This window comes from Eptatretus burgeri, chromosome 10 (genome assembly GCF_056783735.1).
Source record: "Eptatretus burgeri isolate ZD-2024b chromosome 10, Ebu_testis_v1, whole genome shotgun sequence".
NCBI lineage: Eukaryota > Metazoa > Chordata > Myxini > Myxiniformes > Myxinidae > Eptatretus > Eptatretus burgeri.
Window position 1 is genome coordinate 73878472 of NC_140970.1, and position 15784 is coordinate 73894255.

At 44.2% G+C, this 15784-nt stretch overlaps 2 protein-coding genes across 2 annotated transcripts in view; both read left to right on the plus strand.

Moving 5' to 3' along the window:
* Nucleotides 1–4357, plus strand: part of LOC147018873 (uncharacterized) — a 405228-nt gene extending 400871 nt beyond the window's left edge. The window contains exon 2 of the mRNA XM_085898994.1: nucleotides 4276–4357. Coding sequence (XP_085755120.1) covers nucleotides 4276–4329 — 54 coding nt within the window. The 3' untranslated portion in view covers nucleotides 4330–4357. The remainder of the gene's footprint in view (nucleotides 1–4275) is intronic.
* A 316-nt stretch (nucleotides 4358–4673) lies between these two features.
* LOC147018879 (uncharacterized) lies at nucleotides 4674–13492 on the plus strand. Its single transcript, XM_085898992.1, has 2 exons — nucleotides 4674–6980; nucleotides 13152–13492. The coding sequence occupies exon 1, from the start codon at nucleotides 4685–4687 to the stop codon at nucleotides 6620–6622; it is 1938 nt and encodes a 645-aa protein (XP_085755118.1). The 5' UTR covers nucleotides 4674–4684; the 3' UTR covers nucleotides 6623–6980; nucleotides 13152–13492.
* Nucleotides 13493–15784: the final 2292 nt, after the last annotated feature.

Consider the following 15784-nt stretch of genomic DNA (forward strand, 5'->3'; position numbering starts at 1 on the left):
AAGTTTTTGTTTCACTTTCCTCACTCATGTCCTCGATTGCCTCATATCTACATCCATATGAATTGCTGAATACATTGCAGTGCTTATATTACAGACGTAGGTCCATTACGCCCGGGGATGCCAGCCTTCTTGGACTTATTTCATTTCCGCACATGTCATAACCTCGAGAATCTCTTAAACTGAGCCGAATTACAAAATTTAAGCTCAATTTTGTAGTTAAGCAGTTTTTAATTAAGCTCAATTAATTAAGCACTCAATTAAGCAGTTCCAACTGTTAAAAAATAAGTGTTCGTTTGTCTAATTTGGACATAGTTTGACATTTTGGTCACATCCAGGAGGAGTTTAATATGATGGCTCGGCAATCTCTATTTTCTTGCCAAGCCAGCCATTCCTTGTCATCCGCTTCATCGGAGTGCTTCCTTGAGTGCTTAAGCAATTTGGTGAGCGCTATCCAAGCTGCTTGGTTGTTTGTTTTGTTAAACGTTCCCATTATTTAAGTGCCATGAATTGAATCTACGTTTCCACCTGTGTTGGGCCCCGCAGTGCCATGCGTTTCCTCGGGAGGTGTCTCAACTGCTCACAATGTGCAATTTTATTTTTAGAGGACATCGCTTTGTTTTACCTTTTTGTGTGATCTGCTTTTACAATCCACCCCTCACTTCAACATCGATACATTAATAAAAAATAAGGTCCATTGACCTTGTGTTCGCCATGTTTGTTCTAGCCATGAAGGCATAGACCGACACTTTGTGTTCTGTGACTTGAAATATTTTATAGTTGAATTTAGCTAATTTCCCACTTGAATTATTTTTCAAAGAAATATATTTAAAGGTCAATCTTTGTGTTTGTCATTTTTATGTACATTATGCATGTGTACATTTGCATGTGTGTGTATGTATATAAACTGTATTACCACAACGGCACTTTGCCCGGTGTGTGTTGTTGGTTGTTATCTCCACATGCGGGATTCAGAAGGTGGAATGGAGTCCTCCCAGGTCTTGAAGTATCCACCTCCGTTTCAGCAAGGGTGGTCACGAATCATGGACCAAGGTGTGAAGTTTTGTTGTTATCAAAGTTTTTTTGTTCCCAGGGCTCTTGAGGATCCTCACCGAGCCCTTGAGTAGTAATATTCTCAGGGATGTTTTTTAAGATCTCTGAGAGGTTCTTCTTCATCATTCCCATTGTCCCAATGATCACTAGTACAATTTTGGCATTCTTCAACTTCTAGGATATTTTCACTTCATTTTTAAGATCCTGGTATTTGGTCATTTTCTTGATTTCTGCATTGTTTCTGCCAAAATTGCTGGGAACTGACACCTCAATTAGTGTGTGTGTGTGTGTGTGTGTGTGTGTGTGTGTGTGTGTGTGTGTGTGTGTGTGTGTGTGTGTGTGTGTGTGTGTGTGTGTGTGTGTGTGTGTGTGTGTGTGTGTGTGTGTGTGTGTGTGTGTGTGTGTGTGGTCGGTCATTAAGCATAACATATCATTCTCTTTGCTAACCCCACCTCTTCCCCTCACCTTTCTCTCTTTTTTTTCCTCCTCTCTCTCTCTCTCCCCCTCGTACACCCTCCTCATCAGACTCCTCCCTCTCGCAGTGTAGAGCGACGCTTGGTGAGGCGTCACACTCCCCATCCCCCTTCCTCGCTCTTCCCCATTCCTAACTCCACCTTTCCACACCCCTCTCTGCCTCGCTCATCCCTTCCCGAAACCTCCCTCGCTCCCCTCACACTCACCCACCCTCCTCGTCCCCTCTCGCCTCCCACCTCTCTCTCTCTCCCCTCCTCACCTCTCTCTCCCTCCCTCTTCTCTCATTCCACTCCTTCCTCTCTCACTCTGCTCCCTCCTCTCACTCCCTGCCCTCCCTCCTCTGTATACACCTCCCTCCCCTATCCCTCCTCTCTCCAATCTCAATCCTTCCCCTCCATCCCCTCTATCCTTCCCCTTCATCTCCTCTCTCCTCTCTCCCACCCCTCCATCCTCTCTCCCTCCACTCCCCCTCCATCCTCTCTCCCTCCACTCCCCCTCCTTCCCCTCCCTCCTCTCTCCTTTATCCTTCCCCTCCCTCCCCTTCCTCCTCTCTCCCTCCTTCATCCTCCCCCTCACTCCCCTTCCTCCTCTCTTCATCCTCCATCCTCCCTTCCCTCCTCTCCCCCACCCTTCTCTCTCTCTGCCACCCTTCCCCCATCCCCCTGCTCCCCACTCTGTTGAGGGAACTGCAGCACATACGAATGAGATTTGGAGTGAGCCAACCAGGGGGGTGCAAAGATTGCTGCATGTGGAAGCATGCATGCAGGCAGGCCTTTGCCAGGTAGACAGCATGGGTTTTACATGCTTCTGCTCCCACCCAGTTTTATGTATAGTAGAACCCGGTAGTTAAAATGAAAATGTTGTTGTTTGGGTATGTTGAATCGCCCTTCCATTCCCTGCCCCTCACACTGCCTTCCTCTCTCCTTGCGCTGCCTTTCCTTCCCCTCATGCTGCCTTCCCTTCCAATCATGTTGCCTTCCCTCCACCTCCCCTCATGTTTACCTCTTCGTAAACACCCCCCATTAGTCCATTTGCCAGAGAAGTAACCTTGTAGTCCTCAAAAGTGTATGGTTTTATGGTGGTTCCTTGTTCACAGACATGCATAGACAAAATTAAGCTTGGTTGCCCAGATGGCAACCATGGGGAAATCTGTTATTTTTGCGCAAATACAAGATGGCCGTCATCGACCGGGCTGAAAATATAACTTTTTAGGTTATGAACTTAAAATTACACATGAGATCTTTTCCATATAATTTTGGCACGAGGAATTGATATTTAACCTTATTTTTGTGATTAGAAGTAAATTTGAGGTCAATGTTCGAGTTCCTGGCAATTTTTTTTTTTTTTTTGTATACCTTGGTCGAGGCTCGTATGAGAGCGAACACACAACTCACAGCAAGGAGGCATGAGACAAGAGGGGCGGGAGTGGAAGGGACAAAACATTGGGGAACAGACACAGGTGAACTGTGGAAGGGAGAGGGATGGGGATGGGACGGGGAACATGGCGAGGAGAAGATGGACATTACAGGGACTTTCAGGAAGGAAAGCAGGAGAATTGAAGGAAGTGGGCTTGGGTGGATTATCGGGGGTAGAAAAGATCGAGGATTTGGATGGGGGAAGATAAGAGGTGGTGGTGAACAGCTGTTTTGAAAGCCTGGAGGGAAGAATGGGAAAGAATAGAGTGAGGAAGTTTATTCCAAAGGCGGAAAAAAGAGGAATGAAAGAGTGAAGATGAGCAGTGATTCGTGATTTTGGTAGTTTTACCAGAAGGGGGTTGTTGGCGGACCTTGAGCGCCCTGTGGAAATGTGGTTGGGACAAATCGCAGAGAGAGCAGGGGGGCAAGGCTGGAGAGGAGTCGGTAGAAGACAGAAAGACCACCGACCAACCTGCGGTGATTGAGTGAGAGGCCCAAAGACTCAGCTTCATTGCGGGAGATGCCAATGATCTTAAATGCCCTGGTTTCGACAGCGTGAAGTCGAGAAAGGTGGGAGGCAGGAGCACCAGCCCAGAGGGGAGAGCAGTACTCCATCAGGCTACGGACAAAAGCTTTGTAAGTGGTCAGGAGCTCAAGAGGGCCGAGGAAGGACTTTGCACGACGGAGGATTCCCAGTCGGTGACTGGCTTTTGAGGCAAGGTTGGAAATGTGACTTTCCCAGGAAAGGTCATGGCAGATAGTGAGACCCAGAAGCTTGAAAGAAAAGACTTCTTCCAGAGGATTGTTGAGAAAGTGGATGGGGGGGGGGGTTTGTAAACGGTCCTTTCGAAGAGACATAGTGAGAGTGTGAGATTTGTCCGGATTGAAAGACATGTTCCACGTGTTGGACCAGTTTGTGATTTTATCCAGATCTGCAGTGAGTGAAGAAGCTGCTGCTTGCCGGTCTGAGGGATGACAGATGGTACGGCAGAGGGTGGAGTCATCGGCAAAGAGAAATAGAGGATTTTCCAGAGAGTCCGAGAGATCATTGATGAAAACCACAAAAAGAACAGGGCCCAGAACGCTACCTTGAGGAACTCCAGCCTGCACAGGAAGAGGGGATGAAAGAACTCCATTTAGGGCCACACGTTGACTGCGACAGGAGAGGAAGTCTGCGAGCCATGAGTGGAGATGGCCTTGAGAATTGTTTGAGTGAGTGGAGAATTGTTTGCCCTGTGAGATACATTTTGAATGACAACAAGGTCACTATTCTGACAACTAGACGCTCACATACGACATTAATGTGAGTTACTAATTCATTGTTTTGTTTTTACAGATATGGCTGATTCAAGGTGCATTCTTCCCGTGTGTCATGGTGGAGGGGAATTGAAGAAATTCGCTGATCAAGGGATCAATACATTGATCTCCTGTGCCAAAGCCCATGGAGATGAAGAGCTACGTGCAAAACTACAGGACATTGTTGATGGTGGTGGTGATGCTGTTCGCATCAAATGTCACAAAGGATGCTACTGTACTTACACATCAAAACAAAAAATTGAGAGACTTCGTAAATCACAGAAAAGAAAAGCTGAAGATGATTGTGTTACAGTGACAACAAGATCTCGCACACACAGGCAACAGGCAGTGGTGCGTTTGTTTACAAACGTGACTGCATTTTTTGTGGCAAACAATGTTTACCTGTTGATGACAAACATCCAGAAAGATGGGATCGTGTTCGTCAGTGCATGACTAAAGAACGTTTTGACAAGGAAGGTAATCCCATCCCAACTATGAAAGATGCCATCATTAATGCTGCTGAGCAACGTAATGATGAAGTAGCCAGAACTGTCAAGTTACATATTGGATATTTGGTTGATCTCCCTGCGGCTGAGTGCAAATACCATGTACGCTGTGATAACAGTTTCATGACAGTCCCTAAATATGCTGATTTGCCAACTGGTGTTGCAGAAGAAAGTGCCCAAAAGAACGTCATAGAGCGCATGAATTGTGACAGGTCAAAGATGTGGAATAGCGTTGAACTGCATTCCCTGAACTGTGATCTTGGTGGCAAACTCACTCGACGTGATATGTTGAGCAAACTAACAGACTGCATGAGTAAGGACGTTATGTTAGTTCGGGTAGATGGATGTGCTACCATTGTTGGTTTCCGTGAGTCCATTGCTAACCATCTGAAAATGGTTAAAGTGGATGATGCAGATGAGAGGAGTATTGATTCTGTGGTAAGGCAGATCAAGAAGGAGGCACGCTCAGTCAAGTACAACAGTGCCAATTATGACCTCGCAGAATTTACACAAGCCAACACAATCAAGGCAACAAGCCCAACTTTACTGAGGTTGATTTCAGACTTAGTGTCTGGTGGTCAAATGACCAAGAAATCTCTAAGCCTGAGCCAGTCAATTCAAAGTCATGCTACAGGTACCAGAAATCAGACAACATTGGGACTGGCTGTCAAACTACTGCACTGCCATGGCAGTTCTGATCTTCTAAAGCTCCTTCATGAACATGGGTTCACAACGTCATATGATGAGGTCCTGAGATTCAAGAAATCCGCTGCTCATTTTCTCGGTGACAATGCTCAGCTTCTCCACCAATTCATGGGTTTGAGTAGAACTGTTGGCGTAATTTTTGCCTGGTTTGATAATCTTGATCTGCAAGTGTTCACGCCTAATGGTCGGCGCACTACTCATGTCCTCTCACATGAATTTCAGCAACCCCATCCTGCAGGCATTCTTGAGTATGGGCATGCTCACCCAGGGAAGAGCGACCTTATTATCCCACGACTGTCTAAGAAAGCTGCCCAGTCCAGGACAAGCAGCAGCTCATCAGGAAGCCTTCCTCTGCAGCACTACACTGGGCCATCCAAAGTGAATCCCCCGGCTGTGGATGCAACCTCTGGATTCTCCTGCCAAGAAGTGTGTGCCCGGCAAGCTAGTTTAGTTGCTGCACAGGAAAAGGACATGAAGTGGCTAAACACAGTCAGCACACAGGTGAACGCCATGGAATGGGGTGGGTTCAACAGCCAAGAAGCATTCACCAGTCATGCAGAAAAAAAGCCAGCAAGTACCTACATGTTCGGACCCCTTATTGATGCCAAAGCTTCTCATCCAGACACTGTAGTGACTTCACTGGAGTATCTTCAGAAGTCATTGACTGATATGGGAATGACTTATGTCCACATCTCTGTGGATCACCAGCTCTACATGGTGGCTTGCCAAATCAAGTGGCATGACGTTGATCGCTTTAAAAATGTGATTCTGAGGCCTGGGATAATGCACACAGTGCAGTCCTTCTGTGGTTGCATTGGCAAACTCATGCGTGGGTCTGGTGTTGAGACTCTCATCACTGGCTCAGATACCACGTCATACCCATACAGCAAGGGCAAAGTCTCAGCCCTGAAGACACTGAGAGCTGGCAACTTCCCTGGTTTGTACTCCACACTTGACGAGCTGAACGCAAGCCATGAACAGCTCATGGAAGCAGGGCGGACATTCTTCTGTGCCCTGTATGGTCAGCCAGAAGGTACCACGATGAGTGAGATGAGGTACTATATGTACACAAGGAAGTCTGGCAAGCCCCTCAAGCTCATGGCATTATCTCCAACTGAGATGAATCTCTTCCTACATATTTTGCGTGCACATCTACAGACAGTACTTGCAAAATGAGCTGATCAGCAGGCCCCAACTGAACTTGACATTACAAAATATGGATGGGACATCAGAGATGGAATCCCAGTGCCAGCAACTTCTGCTACTCCACCAGCCCCTTTGGACCTCATGGATGTTGTGCGGTGTGGATGCAAAGCAGAGGGGAAGGCCTGCAGTAATGCAAGGTGCAGTTGTCACCATGCAAAGATCTCCTGCATGCTATACTGCACTTGTGGTTGCAGTGACAAGTGCTTCAACCCACACAAGACTGTGGAGGACAGTGAAAGTGAAGTGGAAGAATGGAGTGTCGAAGCAGAACTGGAAAGAGACGAGGATACGGAAGGGGACGAGTACAATGAATGGAAATGAACAATACGTAAGTTGTCTACTCGGTTCTATGTCCTCTGTTCCTAAGATGTCCAATATGATGACATGACAATGTGTATGCTTTCTGATTGTCAACATACTGTTGTGAACCATTCATGACTTCACTTTTGCATTGGTGTTGCATAATTTTCAGCAGAAAATAGTCATGGACATTTCATGTGAACCTCTATTTATTCCTGAACGTAAAAAATAACCCCAAAATTGAATTCCTCATGTCAAAATCATATGGAAAAAGAGGTATTACACAGGATTATATGTTGACCAATTAAAAACTTAGCCTCATCGTCTGACCTGTAGCGGCCATCTTGAATTTATGTAAATTACAGGAGTTCCCCAAGGTAGCCACCCCGGCAACCAACCTGAATTTTATTCATGGACCCATGTTAGTCCAAAACAATCATAAAACCATACACTTTCCACATCAACAAGGTTGAGAATGGAACACATAATAACGGCAAATGGACTACATGGATATCTCCCGACGGTCTCCCTGTGCTGTATAAACGTGCTTATTTAATGTACCCCATTTCATTCAATCCTGTACAACCCCTTCCCTTCCTCTTCTCCACAAGTCCCACTTCCAAACGCAAGTTGAGAACTACTCCACACACACTTACCACCTCCCAAACCCCTTCCCTCTCCCCACTTTCCCCCCTCCTCCTCACTCCCACCCCACTCCTCACCTCCTCCCTCCTCTTTCCCTCCCCTTTCCTTTCCCTCCCCGTTCGCTCACCTTCTCTTTCTATACCCTCCCTCTGCTCTCTTCCCCCTCCCTCCTCTCTCTCTTCCTTCCTCTCTTTCCCTCCCCTCCCTCCTCCCTCCTTCTCTCCTCTTTCCTCTAATATTTCCATTAGCGAATCAACGGGTTGTATTTGTTTGTGTGTATATATATATATATATATATATATATATATATATACATACATATATATATATATATATATATATATATATATATATATATATATATACATATATATAAATATGACCGTTTTTACAGCCATTTTTCCCTGCTGTGCAGGGGTCGGGCTTTTTCTTGAGGCAATGTTTTATGGCTGGATGCCCGTCCTGACGCCAACCCTGGTCGCTTCTTACGACACACAGGGATATGGTACACCTATTCTAACTGGGGCATACACCGGGACCAGTACACTGGCACTCATTTCGACGACCTCGGAAGGATGACAGGCTGAGTCAACCCCCTGGTGTTAATTCAGCACCCAACGGGGCTTGAACTCAGGACCCTGGGATCCCAAGCCACCACCCTTACTACTAAGCCAACACCAGGCTCATATATATATATATATATATATATATATATATATATATATATATGTATATATATATATATGTATATATGTATATGTATATATATATATATATGTATATATATATATATATATGTATATATATATATATATATATATATATATATATATATATATATATATATATATATATATCACCGTTTGGTGGGTCATCACACTCCCATCCCCCTTCCTCGCTCTTCCCCCCTTCCTAGCCCATCCCTTCCTCACCAACTCTTAGCTTCTCCACCCCTCGTCACTCCCCCCACACTCCGCCCCTCCCCTCTCATCCACCTCTTCCCTCACTCCATCTTCTCTCTCCCTCCCCTCCCTCCTCTCTCTTTCTCCCCTCCCTCATCTCTCTCCATACTCTCCCTGCGCTCTCTCCTCCACATCCCAAACAAATCATAATACGCCTTCAGAAAATCGTTGCAAGTTTTAAACAAACATGGTTCAAAAGTATACCTTGCCGATTGGCTTTGCTGTCAAAGTCCTCAGCATCATCCCGTTTCGCTTCTTCAACCTCGATACAGTCCGCCGATGTGGGCCAACAGAGACATACACACAGCAAATACATATGCATACATATACATCACTACCCCCAATCAGCAGGAACACAAACAGTGACAACCAAAAACAAATACACGAAGAAAAAGAGTAAACTGTGATTGCAGACCCTCACCAAGACTTGGTTTTGTGGTGTTTGTGTCATTTTGTGTGGTGTATTTTGTGTGGCGTTTGTGTACTGGTGTGTTTCTTAATTAATGAGAGATAATTAGAACTGCCACTTTATAACTGCTGGCAGTGATCACTGGGTACCAAGACGTCCCGCTCTGATGCAACCTCACTTTGATCGGCCACCTGACACTGACCCATAACATTTTTATTATTCTTCTTCAATTTAATTCAGAATGGGATTAAAATAAATTCAATTAAAATCAAATTGAACACCAAATCGGTACAATCCTGCATTGCAGTAATCAGAAGGAACCCAACCAAGCAAAGGCAAGGATGATGTCATCAGGAGGAACCTGGATAGGATTCACATTCCATCTGCTACTCCTCGACCCTCAAACTCACTCAGGCACAGCCAATTAATCCTTATTCAAAACAAGCTCAAATGAGGTAAGATCCTCGTCCTCTTAATGATGACGTCATAAAACCGAATATGACGTCATTGTGATGTATCAGGTTTGCGATAAATTATCTGTGCTAATGCCCGGCTTGATTCCCGCAAACAAAATTCAAACAGCTTGCCTAGTTTCGGAGATAATGGTATATGCGATTTCCATTAGCAGCGATATTATGACGTCAACTTTTTTTCTCGGAAGAATTTCCAAAATCGGAGATGGTTACTGCCTGCGCGTGGGCTTTCTGCATATACATGGCAAGTTTCACTAAGATCCGATGAAAACTCTGGGTTGTGAAACGAAAAATGTCAAAAAATAGGAATGACGTCATAAAAATTGATATGACGTCATAGTGATGTATCATATGTGCGGTAATTCATTTCTGCTAATGCCCTGTTCGATTCCCGCAAACAGAATTCAAAAAGCTTGCCGAGTTTCGGAGATAATTTTTTAGGCGATTTCCATTAGCGGAGATATTTTGACGTCATAACTTTTTTTCGAGGAGGAATTTTCAAAATCGGAGATAGTTACTGTCTGCGCAGGGAATTTTTACATATCTTCTTCTTCTTCTTCTTCTTCTTCTTCTTCTTCTTCTTCTTCTTCTTCTTCTTTCGGCTGCTCCCGTTAGGGGTCGCCACAGCGGATCATTCGTATGATCCGCATCGTGATTTGGCACATGTTTTACGCCGGATGCCCTTCCTGACGCAACCCTGGTCGCCTCTTACGACACAGGGATATGGTACACCTATTTTAACCGCGGTATACACCGGCCCAGTATACTGGTACTCATTTCGCCGACCTCGGAAGGATGACACGCTGAGTCATCCCCCTGGTGTGTTAATTCAGTGGCCCAACGGGGCTTGAACTCGGGACCTTTTGGATCCCAAGCCGCTGCCCTAACCGCTGCGCCAACACCAGGCATCGGTATTTTTACATATATATATATATATATATATATATATATATATATATATATATATATATATATATATATATATATATATATTTTTTGCCAAGTTTCAGGAAGTTTCGATGAAAACTGTAGGCTGTGAAACAAAAAAGTCCACAAGAACAACAACGTGAGTAAGACTTAAAGATCCTCCACGAGGATCTAAAAATACAAAATAAATTATAACAATAACAAAATCAAAAATAACACAGATCAAAAGAATTAAATAATTCTGGCTGCCAGACCATGTGTCAGATAAAGTTGAAATTTAAAACATGTATTCCCTATCACTACTAGATCATAATTTTGAGGTTTTGCATCGATTGATTAAGCGGTTACAGAGAAAACATTATTTAAAATGTTCTTCAATCCAATATGGCTGCCAAACCATGTGATCTATAAATTATTCCTTAAGGAACTTGTGCACCTATTCCTTGCGGAAGATTTGTGCGGTTTCCTCTCGATCTGTCTAGTTTTTCTGGAAAAGATTTTTACAGGTTTTATGGTAAATCCAATATGGCTTCCAAACCATGTGACCAATGACATCATATGTGTAAACCTTTTGTTCCTCATGGCGAGGCGGTCACACGTGTAAAGTTTTGCCTCGATCTGTTGAGCCATTTCAGAGAAGATGATTTTTGAAGGTTTAAAAAATACAACAATATGGTTGCCAAATCACGTGACCGATGATGTCATCAAAAAATTTTGTTGACCATTTTATCCCGAGATGAGCCTCAAAAATTTTCATTCTGATCGGATGTAGAGTTCGACATATGGAACCTATGATGTCATAAAAAAATCAAACTTATTCCCCATGGGAAGTACTTGCCATGTGCCAAGTTTCAATTTTTAGCCGCGTCGCGTTGCGAACGCTGGCTCGAAGAGAGTTCCGCGTTGTTGTTCTTCTTCTTCTTGTTGTTGTTGTTCTTCTTCTTGTTGTTGTTCTTCTTCTTCTGGTGAAGACAAAACCTTTAGGACGCGGTTCTTTGACACATTTGTCCTTGTTTTCCTTTGTGTGGTTTCAGAGATGCAGAAGTCCAAAGTTTTTCGGTTTTTCCAACATGACTGCCACGCCACATGACCTATGATGTCATAATTATCAATACAACATTCCTCATGAGTAGTCGCTCCAATGGTGAAAATTTCGTCTCAATCCAACAAGCGGTTGTGGAGAAAAACACGAAAGTTCTGTGTGGACAAACAAACAGACAAATGAAAAATCACTCTTAATGACAACTTGGCAAAACGGCACAACACTCGGACGTGCACATACCTCCTCCAAGGCTGAACAGTTTAAATTTTGTATCCCACTCCGGACGTTAACCAAAATTGAATCGGCTTGTTCTTGTCACCTAACCAACTCGTCCACCAATTTTTGTCATAAATCGTCCACAACTTTTTGAGATATCATGCCACACCTAGTTTTTGGCCCCATCTCTCAATGGTGAAGAATCACTTGAAAAATTCTTGGATCGGGATCCGGATTCGGATCTTCACCATAATCAAAATTATTAGTCCTTGTCACACACCTTACATGAAGTTTAATCCGAATCCGTCCACAACTTTTTGAGATACCATTCAATATCGTTTTTTAGCCCCATCTCTAAATGTTGAAGAATCAGTTAGAAATTAAATTAATCTTGTATCCAGATCTGGATTAGGATCTTCACCAAATTTGAATCAATTCTTCCTCGTGGCACTCCCAACCTGTCCACCAAGTTTCGTGTGAATCCGTCCTCAACTTTTTGAGATACCATGCAATATCGTTTTTAGCCCCATCTCTCAATGGTAAAGAATCGCATAAAAATCAAATAATTCTCGTATCTGCCTCCGGATTCTGATGTTCACTAAAATTTCATCGATTCGTCCTTGTCACAATCCAACCTGTCCACCAAGTTTCGTCCGAATCTATCCATAACTTTTTGAGATATTGTGCTCTATATCGTTTTTGGCCAATCTCATGTCTTGAAACAATAACCCAACCATCTCTCAATGGTGAAGAATCACTTCAAAAAATTTCAGATCCGGATCCGGTTTCGGATCTTCACCAAAACTAAGCGTTGGTGTCCTTGGTCGCTCAACGACATCCACAGAAAATTTCAGAATGATTGCTTCAAAACTGTGCTCAAACATGCCTGGTGTTGGCTTAATGGTTAAGGTAGTGGGCTTGGGATACTAGGGTCCTGAGTTCAAATCCCGCTCAACTGTTGAATTAACACCAGGTGGGGTTGACTCTGCCTGTCATCCTTCCGAGGTCGGCAAAATGAGTGCCAGCATGCTGGTATACTGTGTCGGAGTGGCGACCCGTCCAGGATTGTTCCCAATAGCCAAGGAGACTGCTTCGGCGGCACCAACGCTCTGCACAGAGTATGGTCCTAATGGATGGATGGATGTGCTCAAACATTGTGTGACAAACAGACGAACGCTGCAGACCAACAAACTTGGCACAAATAATTCTCCAAGTAACAAACAAACGGACCCGAAGGCAATACCCTCTCCTTCGGCGAGGGTAACGAGAAGGGCACTCAGTAGAGCGCAAGCTGATACCTCCTCCAAGCTGATACATCTACATTTTGTATCCCATTGACATAATGGGCCGGATCTGCATCTGCATCTAATGCATCTGACCTTGAACGAAAAATCTAATTGGCTTGTTCTTATCACCTACTCAACTCATCCACCAAGTTTTGTTATCGACCGTCCATAACTTTTTGAGATATCCTGCTCACAGACAGACAAACAGGTGGTGAAAACATAACCTCCGTTCACCGCAGGTAACAAAAACACAACCCCCGAGATCTTTCGCTAGCAGAATCCACTGCACGGGAAAATACTGGGGCGAAAGAAACCACCAACAAACCAACCTCACAATGGATGAAATCAACAGGACCTTTATTGAGGTATGTAAACCACCATGGGAAGCAAGGAGAAGCTGACATTTTCACCATTAACCCTTTGTCAGAGCAAAGACATCAAATGGAACGAATTTGCTTCTCACTCATAAAGCTTTTGATGACGTTTTAAAATGTTTCATTTGCTGAACTTGTTCGTCATGAACTTCACATGTTTTCTTTTTCTTAATTTTTCCTCCTTTTCACACAAATTATTTTCCAAATCAGTCGATCACACAAATGTTCGGTCCATCAAATGTCCCCCCCCCCGCCCCCCCCGCCCCAAACTTATAGCACGAGACTCCAAACCTTCCTTCATGCTCTCAATAACCCTGAATTTAATCCCTGGAGAAATTTTTCTTATTTTATCAGAATTGGGTATCATGAGAAGTTCAGTCTGCGGAGAATTTCAGCACACTGCTATTCACACTTCGCAGTCTGTACCTCTCATGCGTCCCACACCCCCAGCTTCACGTCACCCAATTCCAGTCCCATCACCAGCCCCACTACATGTCCTGTTCCCTCTCCTTCCCACCATGCAATCACGCATCCCTCTCCTTCTGCTTTTTGAGTAGGAAGCAAATTGAGACTGAAAGATTTAAAGAATGAGTAAAGGAAGGTAATACCGGCAGAATGAATTGGTGATTTATTTGTGTGAAATATCTATTTTTGGCGTTTTAAAAAGAGGAGAAGAGATTGGGACCATACTCTGTGCAGAGCGTTGGTGCTGCCCAAGCAGTCTCCTTGGCTATTGGGCACAATCCTGGATGGGTCACCACTCCGACACAGGATACTCAAATGGCTCAATCATCCCAGCAAGATGGTACTCATTTTACCAACCTCAGAAGGATGACAGGCTGAGTTAACCCCAGCTGGTATTAATTCAACAGCTGAGCAGGATTTGAACTCAGGAGCATAGGATCCAAAACCCACCACCTTAATAACCATTAGGCCAACACCAGGCAGTTTTCAAAAGAAGAGGAAGAAAATAGAAAGTGGAGAAGTATGAAACGAGAACACCCAGGATAAAAGAAACCTTATGACCAGGCACGTACCAGTCTTGAAACAATGAGACAGTTTCTCGCTGATGCCTTGGGAGTTATGCCAGCCACATTAATTTGGATTTGACAATACACACCAAAAAGGAGGATATGAAACGGGAATGGGTTCAAGAAACAATTAACAACACAGGGATGAAACAACAACAGAAAAACAGGACTGATCTGGGATGGAACTCTGAGTTTTGATAAGCTTCAAGGAAGGAGGTAAAAGCCAACGTTTCAGCAAACTCTGAGCCGGAACCCAATTCTAGGCACTTCAATGTCCTCATCTGCCACCCTCCCACCATGTCCAAGCCCGCTGCTGTGCCCGTCCCACTCCCTTCCCATATCTCCTCTCATCCTCTTTTCCTCTTACCTCTCAATCATCTGAACCTTATTTCCTTCATACATGCCTTTCTCCACTGACCATGTTTACTCACTCAAAACCTCCTTGCTGGCAACAGCTGCACTATGCCCATCATCTCCTTCTGCTGCAACTTCTCCTCCATCACATCCACCACAGCTCTCACTTCCCATTCCTGACTTGCTTTCTTCTCTGGGAGAGCATTCTTTACCATCGTATAATTAGAATCCTGTACCATCATGAACTGCTGCTCCCTCACCAGTCACTACCTTATACTCTTCAGTCATCGTTATTGATGGAAACCAAAATTTTCCACATTGACCACAGGAAAAATGCAACGTTCATCAAACACCATGGTACTCCCAACCATCTATTCACAAACCCACCCGCAAACACCTCCATTCTCTCCACATGCCCGATCACAATGTCATAAATCAACAGCCACAATATTCGTGGCATAAACCCAAACTTCAAACACCATATTCCAACTTTCCTGGCAAACCACACTCATCAATCCACCTGAAACCTTTGATACATTTTAAAATGATTAACAGCTTCTCCATTACTTCCGCCACCGTTCCCACATCATTCAACTTCACTGCACACCATCTTCCCAAGCTCTTCATGGGGGTCAATGATGGTACCAGCTCTCCTCCCAGCTCAAACTTGTGGACATACTACCCCTCATTTCACCACACACTCTTCAATTTCCATATCACACATTCCAACTGCTCCAATACCTTTCCTGCTGCATCAGCAGAACGTTGGGCAACTATCAGGTCATTCATGAATGCAAACATTGCTGGCAAGCTCTGACCTGGGGCAAGTTCCACTTCTGTCCCATATCCACTTCTGTCCCATATCCACTTGCAGCGCATGTCAGCAAATCCACAATCAAAACAAACAATATGGGGAAATGGCCTACCCATTGGAATCCCTACCTCTAACCTTTGCCAGTCTGCTGTGTAGGACTGTGTTGCAAACCACATCTAAAACAAATCATAACACGCCTTCAGAAAATTGGAATCTTTCTGGCATCTAAAATAATTCCAGGGCATATCGGATAAGGGCACTAATCCATGCATGTTCTCCAAATCAAGCCACACCACATA